The sequence below is a fragment of the Bactrocera latifrons genome, unplaced genomic scaffold, assembly GCF_001853355.1.
Source record: "Bactrocera latifrons isolate USDA-ARS-PBARC rearing strain unplaced genomic scaffold, ASM185335v1 scaffold_10, whole genome shotgun sequence".
Taxonomy (NCBI): domain Eukaryota; kingdom Metazoa; phylum Arthropoda; class Insecta; order Diptera; family Tephritidae; genus Bactrocera; species Bactrocera latifrons.
In genome coordinates, this window is record NW_017534408.1 from 989314 (window position 1) to 1004767 (window position 15454).

Below are 15454 nucleotides of genomic sequence, written 5' to 3' on the forward strand. Positions count from 1 at the left end.
TGGTAACAATAACAACAACAATAGTCAGAACAATTCGCATACATTGCCGCATGCATCAGGTGCGATGAAATTTAAAAACACCAACAATTTGCATAACAAATCGACAGACAATGGTGAGAAGGGCAATGGCCAACGAAAAATGACCAAGTCTTTTGAACGTTTGGTGGATGAGTTCTCATTGTCCACCACTTCGATTGACTCCTCGTATTTACGCAATAAATCATTGGAGAATTTCGATGATTCACCATCAATATTGAACAATAATGTTGGTGAGCATAAAATGGAGCGTTCCGAAGCAGAAGACTCGGATAGTGAGCCTGAGCTGGAGTTGTCACCACCGCCATCGCATACCAAGTTCCACAAGTCTTTTATTGACAGTGTCTTATTGAAACCATTTAAAGTCGTGCGACCCACCGATGAGAATGACATGCGAAGACGTAGAATTTTACAGAAATTTGAGGTTACCGAAATTTGGTAGAATGGAAAAAGAGCTAGATTAGGTATTAAGTATCCACTGTCTGTGGTAAGCTTCACGTAAGAATATAGGAACTGCACGTGCTTCCTTAGCCTCAAGTTCATTTGAAAATCCTTCACACCCAAGTAGTGTCCTTAAAAGCTTTAGTCTTTCTTCGTGTTCGCATGTTTTTAATTGCCTTGCTTGAGCGCATAATGAACTTGTCCCAACCGGAAAAGCCACCCAAACATATTTACATATTCATATGCAAATGTGAGCGTATTTGTTAGTTCACACTCGCAGTTTAAAATACCCTTAAGTGCGCCCATGTACGTGACCGCCCACAATAGGCGTTTGCACTTACGCAAATATTTTTTTGCGTCCGCACCGATGTGCACTAGTTGCAAGGCAAGGCTAAGACAAAAGCTACTATTGTCTACTTGATATCCACAGCTTAGTCCAACACCCACCCGTGTTGTAATTAACAAACTTGCAAAATTGTCGTCTTTTCGTCTTTTGCTTTGTCTACGATAATCGCTTATCTTGCGACTTTCAAGTATGATTCTAAACTTGACCTTTTTGCCACTGACCCAAACCACCATACAGCCTATTCATCTCACCCACTCTCTTTGTTATAAAAGCCGTTACGTTACACTATAAGTGAGAGCTCTTTTGTAATTCGCCTATCTCGATTATTTCATTTTACATGATTGCTTTGCCTTTTTTCCCCTTTTTTTGCTTTTTCAATTAACACCAGACTTAGGTGTACTCTTAGGATGAGCATTACAATGTGGTGTCGATTGCTTTAAGAAGCTTATGAAAGACAAGTCTACACGTTGAAAAATTCTCTAAAAAACAAGTGCGGTAAATTTCTCTATCGGTACATAACGGAGAGGTTTTTTCTAAAGAAAAATCCGGGGTAAATAATCAAAACATTTTTTATCTTGGGATAAACCTTCATAGAAAACACAAATATTTCCATTATTAATGGGATATGATCCGATTTCCAGATCTGCTTCTTCTGCCTCACAGAATCAGATTTGGATATTTGTTAACCAAGTTTTCCTAATTCTTATTGACAATAATTCTACTAACGAATAGTTTGCTCGAGATGTCCCTTCAAGATCTAAATTACATAAAGGATTATGCAAACACGGGTACTTCTAATTGTCAAACCGCAGCTTTAAGATGGTAGAGACTTTAATATTATCTAACTCAACTTATATGACTATATCAGGCATATACTATTCAAGATGTCAAAACATTACAAACAGTATATCCTTAAATTCCGGTTCAAAAATCACACTACTGTTATGTACACCGTTGATTTAAATGGTAGTTCAAGCCGTCTCGAAATCCTTAGAATGGAAGATGCATTATATTTTTTCGAAGAATGTAGTCATATTTCAATAATTTATATATTTTCTCTTTTGTCATAATAATTTAATTTCGCTAATAAGTATGCTAATGTATTTCCACTCCATAAAGTTCCACATAAGTTTGTTGCCTACATTTCGGCGCTTGTCATAATAATGGGCTTGCGCTAAAAGATAAAAGATAAAAGATAAACTGTTTGAAGTACCCAGCTTCTGTATATCTTAGGTGGGGTTTGGATCTGAGTTTTTAAAATAAATAAAATTAAAATTTTAAATCATATTTTTTACAGATTAAAAATGTAAACGTTATGTTCTTAATAATAATATAAATTGATTTATACCATTAAAGCTTGTTCGAATCGGTTAATAAAAGGTTCCTATCTTCTTAGTTACACACCATTTGTAAAAGCTAGCGCTCTCTACTTTAGTTTTCTCGCACATCTCTCTGCCGTGTGCGGTCATATCCTGTTATCCAGACAGTCAATTGACTAGTGAAGTCGGTGCTGTTAAGTGGTCTTCTTCAATATTATCGTAAGCTAGCATGAGCCCACACTTTCAGTTAGATTTGTATGTATGATTGCTTCGTATGCCTCTTATTCTCCTACTAACTCGCTGAGGCATTTTATGATGCCTTCGTGTTTATATTTTACCCGCATACTTAATATTAATATCTATGAGAGGGTCTACATATAAACATATTTAAGTGTGTGTGTGTGTGTTCACATATAAGGTTAGCAAAACTAAAAGTGTTTTCTTAACACTAAAACATCAGAAATTCTCGCGCGTAAAGCTCACGAACAGACACACGCGAGCATAACCAAGCAATGACAGTTTATTTTGAAAAGGTTATGCGGTTGTGGTTATGAGACTTCATCAGTCACCACATCAAGTAGGAGTAAAGGCAGCATAAATGCAGACAGGCAGAGATAGGCCGTAGGAAAAAGTGAAGGCCTGCCGCCGGTCGTTGAATGCTTACTCCATTGGCAACTGTTGGATGCGGCACAGTAGGTGATTAATTTGTTTGCTTTTATATGCAATACATACACACATATATAAGTGTATACTATATGTAAATGTGTATGTGTGGTGGCATAAGTTTTAAAAGCAAAACGCTGTCATCGATCTTTTTGCAACAAGCAAACATTGCAGCGGAAGTTTAGCACCTACACATGCACTGGTGTATATATGTTGTTTGCCTGTGTTATATTTATATACCAGCGTTTGCACTTAGCACAAGGATTTTGAAATTATGAGCACCTACAAGTCTATTTATTGTTTGCTTCCACAATAATTTTAACTCGCAAGCAAATAAAAGTTGAAAGAAATTATAGAGGCGCATATGCAAGCAACAAAGTCAGCGCTTTTTCAACGCTTAAACGGGGCTAAACAAACACGCAACATTCATATACACATAGTTACTTAATTTTACCGTATTTTATTTACTTATGCAACAAGTTAATTAATCTAGCCGCAGCCATTGAAATACGCTGATCGAGGCGCGTTGTTGCATGCCACTTATTGCGGTTAGTTGCAATTCGATTGCTATTAACGTTTCCAGTTGGCTTTAATTTCATTTGGTTGCTGTAAGTGGCAACTAGCCGTTAATTATTTGGAGGATTTTAGCAGTTTAGTGGTGCCAACTACTTTGTACATATTGATTCTGTTAATGGAGGGCATTTAACCAAATTGTCAGATAGTAAATAGATTTGATTGAATAACCTTCCTCACTTATTTTAAATGCTGATATGTTTGCTTTATTACCTACAGTTTTCAAAAGTAAAATGGCTTAATAGGCACTGCAATGTTTCCACGAATTTTACTAACTTTAGCAACTGTGTGGATTTAGTAATGCCGGTTCACACTTCCATAAAGAAACTCTTGACTTGATATCTAAAACAAAAATCATATAGAGCACACGTTTTTTGAATAATGGGTTCTGGCAGAAAATTTCAAACCACCGAATAATTCTGATTATAAAGTCCCTTATCCATTTAACATATACTATTATGAATAGAAAGATAAACACCGTTTGATTTTTAAGAAGGAACGTTTTAAAAAAACTATTTAGTGAAGGAAACTAGCAAAAATAGCTCTCAAAAAGTCTATAATTGCAAAAAAAATTGTACAATTTTCGAAGTCAAGAAAATATTCTATTATTTAAATAATCTACATTTTTTCAAAAATAAAGTTCATTGCAAATGACCAATTCTTCGTAATTTCTGCTTTTTTATATTTTGGATAAAAGATCGATGGAAGTGAAAGCCGGTTGATTATTATTATGCAAAAGTTTTGTTTTCTAGCCAAATGGCGCCTTTTTGTCTGCAATCGAATAGAAGCCCAAAAATTCGGCATAGCAGAACCGCCAGACTGCTCGGCCCTTATCCACTTGGTCGATCTATATATCAAAAAACGATTACCATCATATAGACAGCCGATAGCAAATTCGTACAATTTTGTCAATTTATTGTCCAAGGTTTTCAGTTTTCTAAAATCTACAAACTCGCTTGCTTCCACACGTCGGCAATATAAGACTGTTATGAATATGTAACAAAAAAGTACCCAGAAATAAAACACATAATATTTTATTATGCATCAATATTTATTTTGTCGCCCTCAAAGTAATCCCCACCGGAGGTAATAAATACACTTATGCCAAGGATTTTTTCAGTCCTCAAAGCACTTTTCATAAGCACTTGTTGGGATGGCTTTCAGTTCCTTTACCGAATTTTGTTGTACCTCTTCGATCTTCGACTGAAAACGAGTTCCATTGCCGATGAGTGTTGACTAGTTTGCATACCAATCTCATAAATCCATGTCTTATCGGCAGTTATAATGTTCTCCATGAATGTGCGATCAAAATTCGAACGATCAAGCATGCCATACCTGTTCACGGTACTCTTTATGAAAAGAATTCACCTTCGGAATGAGTCAAGCAAGAACGCCTTTCATACCCAAAATATCCACCAAAATCACTCAAACGGATTCGCAAGAGATGTAGAACTCTCTAACACTTGAATGATGAATTTTAAGCACAATATTTTTCACGTTTTTAATATTTTTTATCATTTGAAGAGGTCGACTGTCATTCCGAACGGGGCATGTCTGCAACTATTTCTCTACCGTCTTTGAAGGTTTGTGTTTTTGATAAAACTGAATTACTGATTCGTAATGATTCCGGAGACAAAATTCGGTTAGAAATACAAAATTTGAGTCAAATTCTTTCGTCCGTCGTTGAATGGCGGAGAAAAATTTTGCTTTCTCCACTAAAATTTTTCAAAAGCCGATATGGAAAATGAAGTTGAGCCAAGCCTTAAAGGCAGTATGCAGAAACAACTTAAATTGTTGTTTAGGAACTTTAGAGTTGAACCCTTTATAATTGTATTCATGGACCATATTTTTTAATATTTTAAAAATATTCAAAGAAAATTTTTGCAGAGAAAATAATCTTACGTAGATAAGAAGATAGAAACATAACCTATTTCCCACTTTGGACAATTGACTGGAAGCCATTTGCATACAAACTAACTTGCATTTGTACATAAAAATCACAATATTATAAAAGACGAGTTTCGTCAACTTTTTACTAAATATTACACTCATTGCACATAAAATGTTTATTATAAAAACTTTTTTGTTTTACAAAATAATTTTTTTATAAAAACTTTTTTGTTTTACAAAATCAAATTTTTTATCTAACGCTTAAAGCCTGTTATACCCCACATAAATTTTCGTTTTTTTCTGCAAACAATTAAGTACGTTTTTATTTGTTTCCGCATTCATATGTTTTATTTTAATGCCAATCTCCAACATGACTGTAAGCCTAGATAAAAATATGCACTGTTTGTTTGTGTTAATAATGGATCTATCTACATAAGTGTATGTGTTAATAAATAACTGCAATGTGTAACTAATATGTCTAATATAATTAAGTTTTTTATTTTTTTATAATGCATCCAAAATTTCGAAATTTTATTCAACAACCAAATGAATTTACGATTATTGTAATAACTGCACTTAAAATTAACACAAAAAAATTTTAATAATTACATTTACAATAGAAAATCATATAATATTAAGAACATCCATACATACATACTTATCTTTTATATGTTAATTCAAGTTTTTTGCACTAAATATTTCTTATGAGAATTAAGCATTGTTTTTGTTTTTTTTTGCATTGAAAAGTTAAATGAAACTGTTTTTTATAAGGAAAACTAAAATTAAAATTTAAGACAGGTTATTATGGGCACTAATTTTTCAAGTGCTAATTTTTCTAAACATTTACACATAACTAAATTGAGTTCTAGCATCTCTAATTCCATATCAAATAAATCGTGCAAAAGGCTTCTATTACTTCATTTATGCATCGCAGTGTATGTGTAGTAGTAGTTGGTTTTTTTGCTATTTTAACTTTCCGCACATGCAACCCTATTTACTAATTTCCCACTTGCCGCAGAATTTTTTGGTCTAACTCGCATTTCGGTAGCTTGAAAAATTAGTGTCCATCCCGCTTAGCCATTTAATGTTCAATAATGTTTTGTGTTTTTGTTGTGCTATTAATATGCCTATTGTTGTAATTTTTATTTCTTATCATTATGTCATACATATGTATGTAAATTATTGTGTACGTACGGTTGTGTAAGTATCTTTTGTTCACTAATTGTAAGCCAAAAGTCTAAGTGGCATCGATGCTCAAGCCACCGCTGAAAGTTTTTATATTAATTTTTATTTAATAGTTATTTTTGTTAAGCAAATGGTTAACAACGTAAGTATATCTTTGAAATGTTTGTTCAACTCGATTTAAGCTGTTTCACTTGCCAATGTTTTCAATAAAAAATGCACAAAATCATTATGTTACATCATATAATTATTGGGTGTATATTTTTACTCATTCGAGGGGTTCATAATATTTGGAATTGGTATAATCCTCATATCCCACCATTTTTTATTATTGAAGGTATTTTTGTATAGCTATGTATGTCTTGAACAATGTACATATATATTATTAAATTTATATATAACGAGGATGTCAAACTTCAAATTGTTGGGTTTTGGAAGCATTCGTATTTTTTGGTTAAATTTAGCTAATCGCATTACATGAATTTCGAGTCACAAATGAAAATTAAATTTGTACATATGCATATATTACCAATAAATTTCTGAGAATATCTTTTAAAATACATTTTATTGTTGTTATGATCGTTGAATCTATCCAAATACTGCAATGAATCATTTTGTCTCTTGATCCCTTTCAATAAAATGATTACCAAAGTTGTTTCAACGAGAAAAAGTTAGGTTTAAGAGGCTACAGTTAAAAGACTTTCGGTACATCAAACAGGTATCAGTATTTTGAAATATTTTCAAATGAAGAATGTACTGTAGTTAGATCAAAGCTGCACAAAACGGAGTTACCACCTGTTTAGTTAAAATCATATACTTCCAATTCAGAGTTCATGTACAGATAGATCTCGAAGTCAGTTGTTTTTTTGTTTTGTCTGTCAAACTTTTTTCGGTACTTTGAATAAACGTCAAATACTAAATCTAGTTTTGAACAGATTCCAAAGAGCTTTAGCGTTCTATCACTTTAGGTTCAATAATACTCAAATAACGGGGTTTTCAATAAGGAGTCTACTAAAGTGGATCGATGGGGACAGCAAACAACGCCATATTTTCCCCGCTCTTTTGACATTTCTCTTCAATAAGATTTGCCATTTCTCATGGAAAGTTGGATCGCATATCCAACAACGAGTCGACTATTATTAAAATTTACTACCGAAATTCAGAGACAGTGGCCTCAATTTAAAGATCAACAATTGAGCGTCTAGGGAAAAATTTAATCCACCGACACAAAACGTTCACGTGGCAGTGAGACAAATAAGTGCCTATAGTGTCGAGTGTTGTCGCTAGCGCATCAATGGAGGAAAACCCGAATCAGACTTTCGCACGTCGCTCTCAAGCGTTGGGCATCTCTGTGTGGCGAATTTTGCGAAAAGATCTTGACCCACATGCTTACAAGATCAAATTGACGCAATCGTTAATTGGGCTGAACAACAATTTGAAAATTATCCGGATTTTCATCGAAAAATCCTCTGCAGCGATTTCTGGCTGAATGGCTTCGTCAAGCCGTATTGCTTCTGTGAGGATCAAGGCCGGCACGTAACTGTGAATGAGAATCGCTACCGCTAAATGATAAACGAATATTTTTGTCCAAAATTGGATAATATGGTTTTGGATAATATGTGGCTCTAACAGTTCAAGCCCGCTAGCGAATGACACAAACGATTTATTGAAAACCAAGTTTGGAGAACGTGTTATCTCACTAAATGGACCAGTTAATTGGCCGCCTCATTCGTGCGATTTGACGCCCTTAGACTATTTCCTACGGGTCTACGTCAAGTATATGATCTATGTCAAAAAGTTAACGACGATTGATGAACTTCGTACGAATATTAAACTTGAAATTGCAGCCGGATCGCCCGATTTATGATCATCGTCGTCGAAAATTGGGTTAAGCGTCTGCATTCGTTGGTATCCCAAACCCATTTTCTTTTATTAAACCAAAAAAAAAAATTGTTGCACTCTTATTGAAACTAAAAATGTATTAATTACCAAAAAACCAAGCGCCTCAGTGTCCTATCCTTTTAAGGTCGATAATACCGAAATATTTGGGTCTAATAAATCAACCATTTTAAATCTTGTAACTATCAATTTCTAGCACATATCATACCTAGAAACTTTGTACAAGTATCAGTCTTGATCATCGCAACCAAAGCACTTTTGAAACATATATTAAAACTCGAAAGCTCGTTATATTACATATATAACGCAAACAGTTAGTAATATTAGAACTTTCATAATAACTCGTTCGTCAAAATAGGTTTTTAGATTTAATTAGTTAGGTTCGGTGTTTCACCGAGCTTCTGCCTCTATTTGGCTTAGAGTTATTCAGCAGAGGTGGCGCAAGTTTATTTTCAAATTTTTCGTATCTAACGAAAGCCATATTAGATTGTAACCTTGGCAATATAAAAACAAATTTGATTTAAAGTGAATTTACCGTTAGTGGACTACATATTAAAAAGTAAAGACCTTCTTTATTTTTCTTCGAAACTTAGAATTATAATTTAGCCTGCCAAGCATTTGCGGTTAAAAATAATCCTAAGATATCTAAGACGATTTTGTGATCCAATTTCGCACACTTGGTCTCAATGGACTGCTTTGGTCTAAACTAGCTGTAAATATCACCATTCATAATGTAAATAACAAAATAAGAAACACGGATAAGTTAACAACACACTCCGCCAAAGCGCACTATTTTAAGCATGTTCCACTGGGTCAAGTATGACACACCTTTTTCTAGACAAGCTCTGAGTAAGTACATTTCCCATTTCTATATTGTGTTCGGTTTATTTGCAAATATTTTAATTAATTTTTGTATGCTTTAGTAGAAATATTTTACTAAAACGATATAACAGTTTTGTTTAAATTACAATTACTAATATTTCAAACATAAACCATTTGAAACCTGGGTTACTGGCTGAGCTCTTTTTATATTCCCTACACAATTCGTAATTCTTGTTGCTAAAGCGCTTAATATTTTTTATTTGATCATCGAATATTTTTTTTTCATTTTCTTCGCAGGTTATCAACGTTTCTATAGGACGAGAGATCAACAACAACCACTGCCACAACCGCCAGTTGATTCGGAAGCACATTCAACGATGGAGGCGACGACGCCCTTCCAGCGCAACACACCCATCTACTGGACGCTACAGAATCGTAAGCAACAAAAACCGCCGCCAAGTAATGTCACCTGTCGCGACGATCTCTATGCGACGCCCATAAAACGCTCCGAACGTGTGGCACGCGCAGCAGCGGCCGCAGCGCAAAATGGTGCGAATGGTTTGAATGGCGCGAGCAACCTATCGCCTATAGTACCACGCAATCGTAACGGTTTTCAAACATCTACACCTTCGCGAGGCGACGATGCCGCACTGGCTGCGCTGAATAATTCGCCCTGTCGCCAACCGCTGAGCCGCAATCCGAATTGGGCTGACGATAATTCGCCGGAGCGCTATAACACTTGTTCGGATCGCATCGGTCATAGTAAGACAAGTTTGTTGGACTTCAAAAAGCTTTTGCTAGCGAAATCGGCCAAAACGAGTCCGGTGCAACGAAAGCTCTCGGCTGTGGAGCTATTGAAGAAAACGAGTCCGGCTAATACAGCAACAGCGGAAACAACACCAGTTAATAAAGTGGGTGGCGCACTCAGCGGTACGCAGACGTTGAATAGCAGCATGAAGTTGCTGGACCTAAGCGGCTCGCCCAAAACTTTTGCCAATCGACGCATGTTGCGGCAAGGTCAATTCGGCTCGCCATCTAAAAGTTTTGCGCCCAAACTGAAGAGTGCCACCGGTGGTGGTCTAGCAAATACGGTGCAGCGCACCAACATCATGTCCACCACCATACCGGAGGTCAACAGCGAGGAAGATCATTCCAGCACAGCGTCGAGCACGAACAGCTCGAACGCCAGTAATGACAAGGAACCGGCGACGCCGCTCACAGCGGTCAACACGTCCGAAAGCATTAATAGTCGCGCTTATGATTTGAAGCGTAACTTCTTCCTACAAACGGAGGAAAACAATTTCATGCGTGGCGAAATGAAGACGACGTTCGGCAGGAGTAATAACGTGGCGTCGGCAACAACGTATGCGCCAGCGCCAATAGCGTCAGTGGCTGCGGGCACAGCCTTAACAAATAACAAATACTACGGTGGGCAGCAGTTGAGCGCCGCTAACGGTAGTCCCTTAAGGGCAACCATGAATTACGAAGGCAATCGTCACTTCACAACGCCAACGCCGGGAGCTACGCTGACGCCGCCGCCAACAGCGCCTGCAACGCATATGCCGGCACTGGAGACGGCGCTCTAAGCGCAGGCACGCCCACAACTTGCACTGATGCCGACATGCAGTTATAGGAAACGAACGAAAGCAATTTCGAAAACAATTAACGAACGTTCAACGTATTTTTTTTTTTTGTGTACACTTCGTAACGCTTGAAGGTGCCGAAAACGACGCGAAAGGACAAACAGCGGAGGATAGCTGCAATAGTGTGACGCTAAATGCTTGTTGCCAATTTTCGAAATATTAAATTATATGTTTTACACACACACACGCAAACATACTTTACCGAATGCACATTTACAGTTACAGTTATAAAATTGAAAAGCGCTAATTGCATACGCCTCGGCGCTGACGCATATTCATTAGTAATCAATTGCATATTTACAATGCAACAACAAAAACGAAAACGTTTAGTATTACAGCGACATATGCATTTAGGAATAAACCAACAAACAAATATATACTATATACATACAAACATATTGCATATGAATGCATTTAAATACAGGTATTGATAGCACTTTACAGAGCCATATTTGAGAACCGCACTTACACGAAAAACAAAACTTTACATAGCAGAGTATATAAAAATAAACAAAGCATACTTTTAGGCGTTTAGCATTTGCAATGAAAAAATAAGCACTCTAAGCACACATACATATAAATATATATATATTGATAACCGTATTGCCGCGCGTAAACGCTTGGAATTCGCAAACAAAATTAATGGAATTAAATTTTAACAACAAAAACAAAAACAAAAACAAAGCTACACAAGTATTTCAAATGCCAACAAACACACACAATCTAACTTTCTATGCAAAACTTATGCTTCGATTTTTGAAGCACACAGCCGCCAGCTAAATGTTAAGAAATCTCCAAATACATAGATGTATTATGACAAGCATAACGACATAACGGCCCATTTAAGTGTATGTATGCATGTCCTGGCATCGCTGGCCACACATCTAACTGATAACACTTATTTATATTGTATATTTATTCTATGGCATAAGAAGCAAAACAAATTAAGAAAAAAGCAAAAAAAGAAATACTTTCAATTCCTAAACGCTGCAACAATTGCCTTTTCTCTTCGGTTAAATTTAAAATGAGGAAATAAATATAAAATAATAATAATAAATGTTTAATTAATTAAATTAGTTTGGCTATATTTACAACAAAAGCAAAATATCAATTTTAATCGAAAGATAACAGTAATTATTGCAAATATTAATTGACATACATACATATACACATATGCCTATATATAGATAGGTAACTAATTGTAAACATTCACTTTCCGCTAATAATTAATTATAAGTTTTTAAATTTGACAAACAATAATTTATTGCTATTTATTTATAGTTTTTCTTTTAGTTTACAAAAATGGTTTCAAATTTAGCGAATAATTTTTAAAGCAAAGCAAATAATATATAAAATAAAGCAATGCATAAAAGAGGAATAATAAGCAAATATACAATGCAAAAATATATATATATATTATAAAGAAAATATAATGTGTTTCGTTTTTTTTAGAACCGTGGTTTATTTTTGTGACAACTATTCAAGCAATGCTTGCAGGAAAGTTAGACTAAGTGTCATCGAAATGATCTAAGGATACGTTGCTTTATATATTTCGACATTAGAGAACAAAAACAAATATTAATAATCGAAGATATCGTTATTGTTTTTCAGAATATTTTTCATTGAGATCTAACGGCCGATCGAAGTAGAGGTACTTTTTTCAATAGACTTTTTTTGGCAGATCACGCGTGAGTGGTGTCAAGCTGTCATGTTCCTTTTGTTCAGTATTGTTTGGGATTTCATCATGAAAAGACTTACACCTGAACAACGTTTGGAAATTGTTCAACTTTATTACGAAAATGCATGTTCTGTAAAAAAATGTATTTCGTGCGCTGAACTCATGGTCAACATATGCGGCCTACTGTGCCTCTACTCGCAACACCATTATTAAACTTGAGACCCACCCACCATTCATTATTGGATAATATTCGGCCGAATGGATCGATCACGTCCAGCACGCAGTGAAGAAAATATAGCAACCGTAACTGAGAGTGTGCACGAACATCATGTAGAGTCGTTTCAGCGTCGTTTCTGCGTCGTTCGCAGCAGCTCGGGCTGAAGTATGGAACGACTTGGCGCATTTTACGCCGAGATCTTAAATTGCAAGCGTACAAAGTACAGCTTGTGCAAGAATGCAACGCTCCATATTTCTTCGAGACTTGTGCAGTTGAGAATGTATCCGTCAATGGTGACCGTTATCGCGCCATTGCAGCAAGTAATCTCGACGACATTTGCTTTCAACAAGACGGCGGCATTTCCCACACATCGCAACAATCCATGGATTTTTGAGAGAACACTTCGATGGCCGATTGGCCTCCAAGACCATGTGATATCACTCCGTAAACTTTATGCGAACAATACAGTTTCGATTCAGATATTGGGGCAAACATTACGCGGCAGTTACCAGCCGAAATGCTCGAACGATGGACCATCTGAGACGAAGCCGCGGTCAAAACTTGAAAGAGATAATCTTCCAAAACCTTCCTCCTTTCGAATGACAGTACACATTTCCCGTTAAATTTTGAATTTTGTTTTTTTTCTAAAAAACTAGGGAACCTCGAAATGGATCACACTTTATACATATAAATTTCCATGCATTTGGAAAACATTTTTGCCACTCTGATTAAGGTACCTTCAAAACATGCGTACCGAATTTTCGAAAAACCTTGATCTCTTTGTCTATCTTTTACGTATTTCTTGAAATACAGTCGACTGTCCCTTACTTTCGGACGCATACGCGTAAATCCACTTTTCATCATCTGTCACGATTTCACAATCATATTTTGAAAGATCGTTATCGTATCGAGCCTTTTTATGAGCAATAGTCAAAGTGTGTGGGTTCCAAATGCCTCTAGTTGTCTCCATCTCACGATAGGGCACATAACGATCGCGTACTAGCATCAACAGTTTCCGGAAGAACAACTGATTTTGGACAATCTTCACGAAATTCGTCTTGGAATGATCTACGATCTCGATTGAATTCACCATACCATCGATAAAAACTGATCATTGATGAAGTTACATCGCTACAAATTTAATTGCGTTGATCGACGAACTGTTGGCGAAAGTTGTAACAAACAATCTCGAGAATATATTTGCGATTTAATTCCATTTTTTGGGGAAGATAAATATTTCGAGTTACTGTAAACAACACAAATAGCGGTGGTATGTTAAGACGTTGTCAAACTTGATGATCAAGTTCTCAGATTGCAACGCTAAGGTTGCCAAAACCGGAAATATAAAATGTTATCTACGTAGATATCCAGGGTATATTAAGTCTGTCTCGAAGATTGTAACACTCAAAAGAAAGCGTTGGAGACCCTATAAAAGTGATCAACGTGACGAGCGGAGTCAATTTAGCCACATTCGTCTATACATATGTACATATATCCATATGTGAAGCTGCCTCTCAATTTTAGAGATATCGATACCCCAACCAATCCAAATAAAGTTCTCGTGTGAAAACTTTTTTATGTGACAAGATATCTTTATGAAATTTGGTACGAATCTTATACTGACGCTCTAATCCGGTAAATGATACGCACATGTAATACTAGTCAAAGCAAATTTCAAAAAATAATATTCTGATAGCAAAATCGCATTTATTGGAAGTAATAAAATTTCACACGGAAAATGTTGTATAAAAGTCTACCTAAACACGATTGTACGCTTAACAAATTGTAGGTACAACGCATAAGTTTACAAAAAAGAATGCATAAGAGTTATCGAAATGTACAAATAAATTCAAGTGTGGCTATATAGATATTAGCACCGAGTTGTACAACTATATATAGATATATATATATATATGTATATATATATTTTTTTTTATTTAAGTATGCGGTAAAAGTTTGTGTATATTGTAAGTATATGTGTATATATATATAAGAAGTCGAACCAGCCATCGTAATGCATATGTTTGCAAAATTAATTTAACAGTACAAGCACATAGCCACGAAGTCCGTAATTCATACAGGCATACCCACGATTTAGGTATAAATCCTTGTATATAATAAACAAAATGATTACACAATGCTAGGTATGGCAATCCTTGACCCATTTCAGAAATTCACCCATTTCGCTAACAGTCAAGTTGCGCGCCAACGCTTTCACGCGCAAATTACGATCTGTGGTGATCATTACAAACTCGGTTTGTATAAAATATTTGCCATCTGCAAAGTGATATTATAAAATTTTGTAAGCAATTTCCATATAGTATTTACCCTTATTGGTCTCCGTGCTCATGGTTTTCGAAAGTGCCACTGCAGTGGCCAAGATTTTATCATCATTGGATACGTTCTCCTCCTCGCACAGTGCAAATAGCGAAGCATTGATGAAAGAACCCTTTGAGGTGGCACATCTGCGGCGTAAATTAAGGCAATTAAGTAACAATTACTTGCAAAATAAACATTAACATACTTCACATTGTTTTTGGCGCTACGTATAAAGTCCAAAGAACGTTTAGCGCACGTGGATACGTCGTCATAGTGATGTATGCGTTGAAATTGCAAGGAGTTTTGGTAAGATTCCACTTTTACGCCCTTAGAAAGACCGTCCAACTCTTTCACAACTAAAAATAAAAAATCATTTAAGTTTAAATATTTTAACAAGGATTGCAATTAAAAATAAAATTTAAAAAA

The 15454-nt window shown here is 35.6% G+C and overlaps 2 protein-coding genes across 2 annotated transcripts in view; one reads left to right on the forward strand and one right to left on the reverse strand.

Annotated features, from left to right (window-relative positions):
* The window catches only part of LOC108966489, a 128916-nt gene extending 117869 nt beyond the window's left edge, over nt 1–11047 (forward strand). The window contains exon 6 of the mRNA XM_018929422.1: nt 9469–11047. Coding sequence (XP_018784967.1) covers nt 9469–10757 — 1289 coding nt within the window. The 3' untranslated portion in view covers nt 10758–11047. The remainder of the gene's footprint in view (nt 1–9468) is intronic.
* A 3344-nt stretch (nt 11048–14391) lies between these two features.
* The window catches only part of LOC108966890 (telomerase-binding protein EST1A), a 5223-nt gene continuing 4160 nt past the window's right edge, over nt 14392–15454 (reverse strand). The window contains exons 12-14 of the mRNA XM_018930032.1: nt 15234–15384; nt 15038–15174; nt 14392–14986 (exon numbers count right to left, since the gene is read on the reverse strand). Of these exons, the coding sequence (XP_018785577.1) occupies nt 14850–14986; nt 15038–15174; nt 15234–15384 (425 nt within the window). The 3' untranslated portion in view covers nt 14392–14849. The remainder of the gene's footprint in view (nt 14987–15037; nt 15175–15233; nt 15385–15454) is intronic.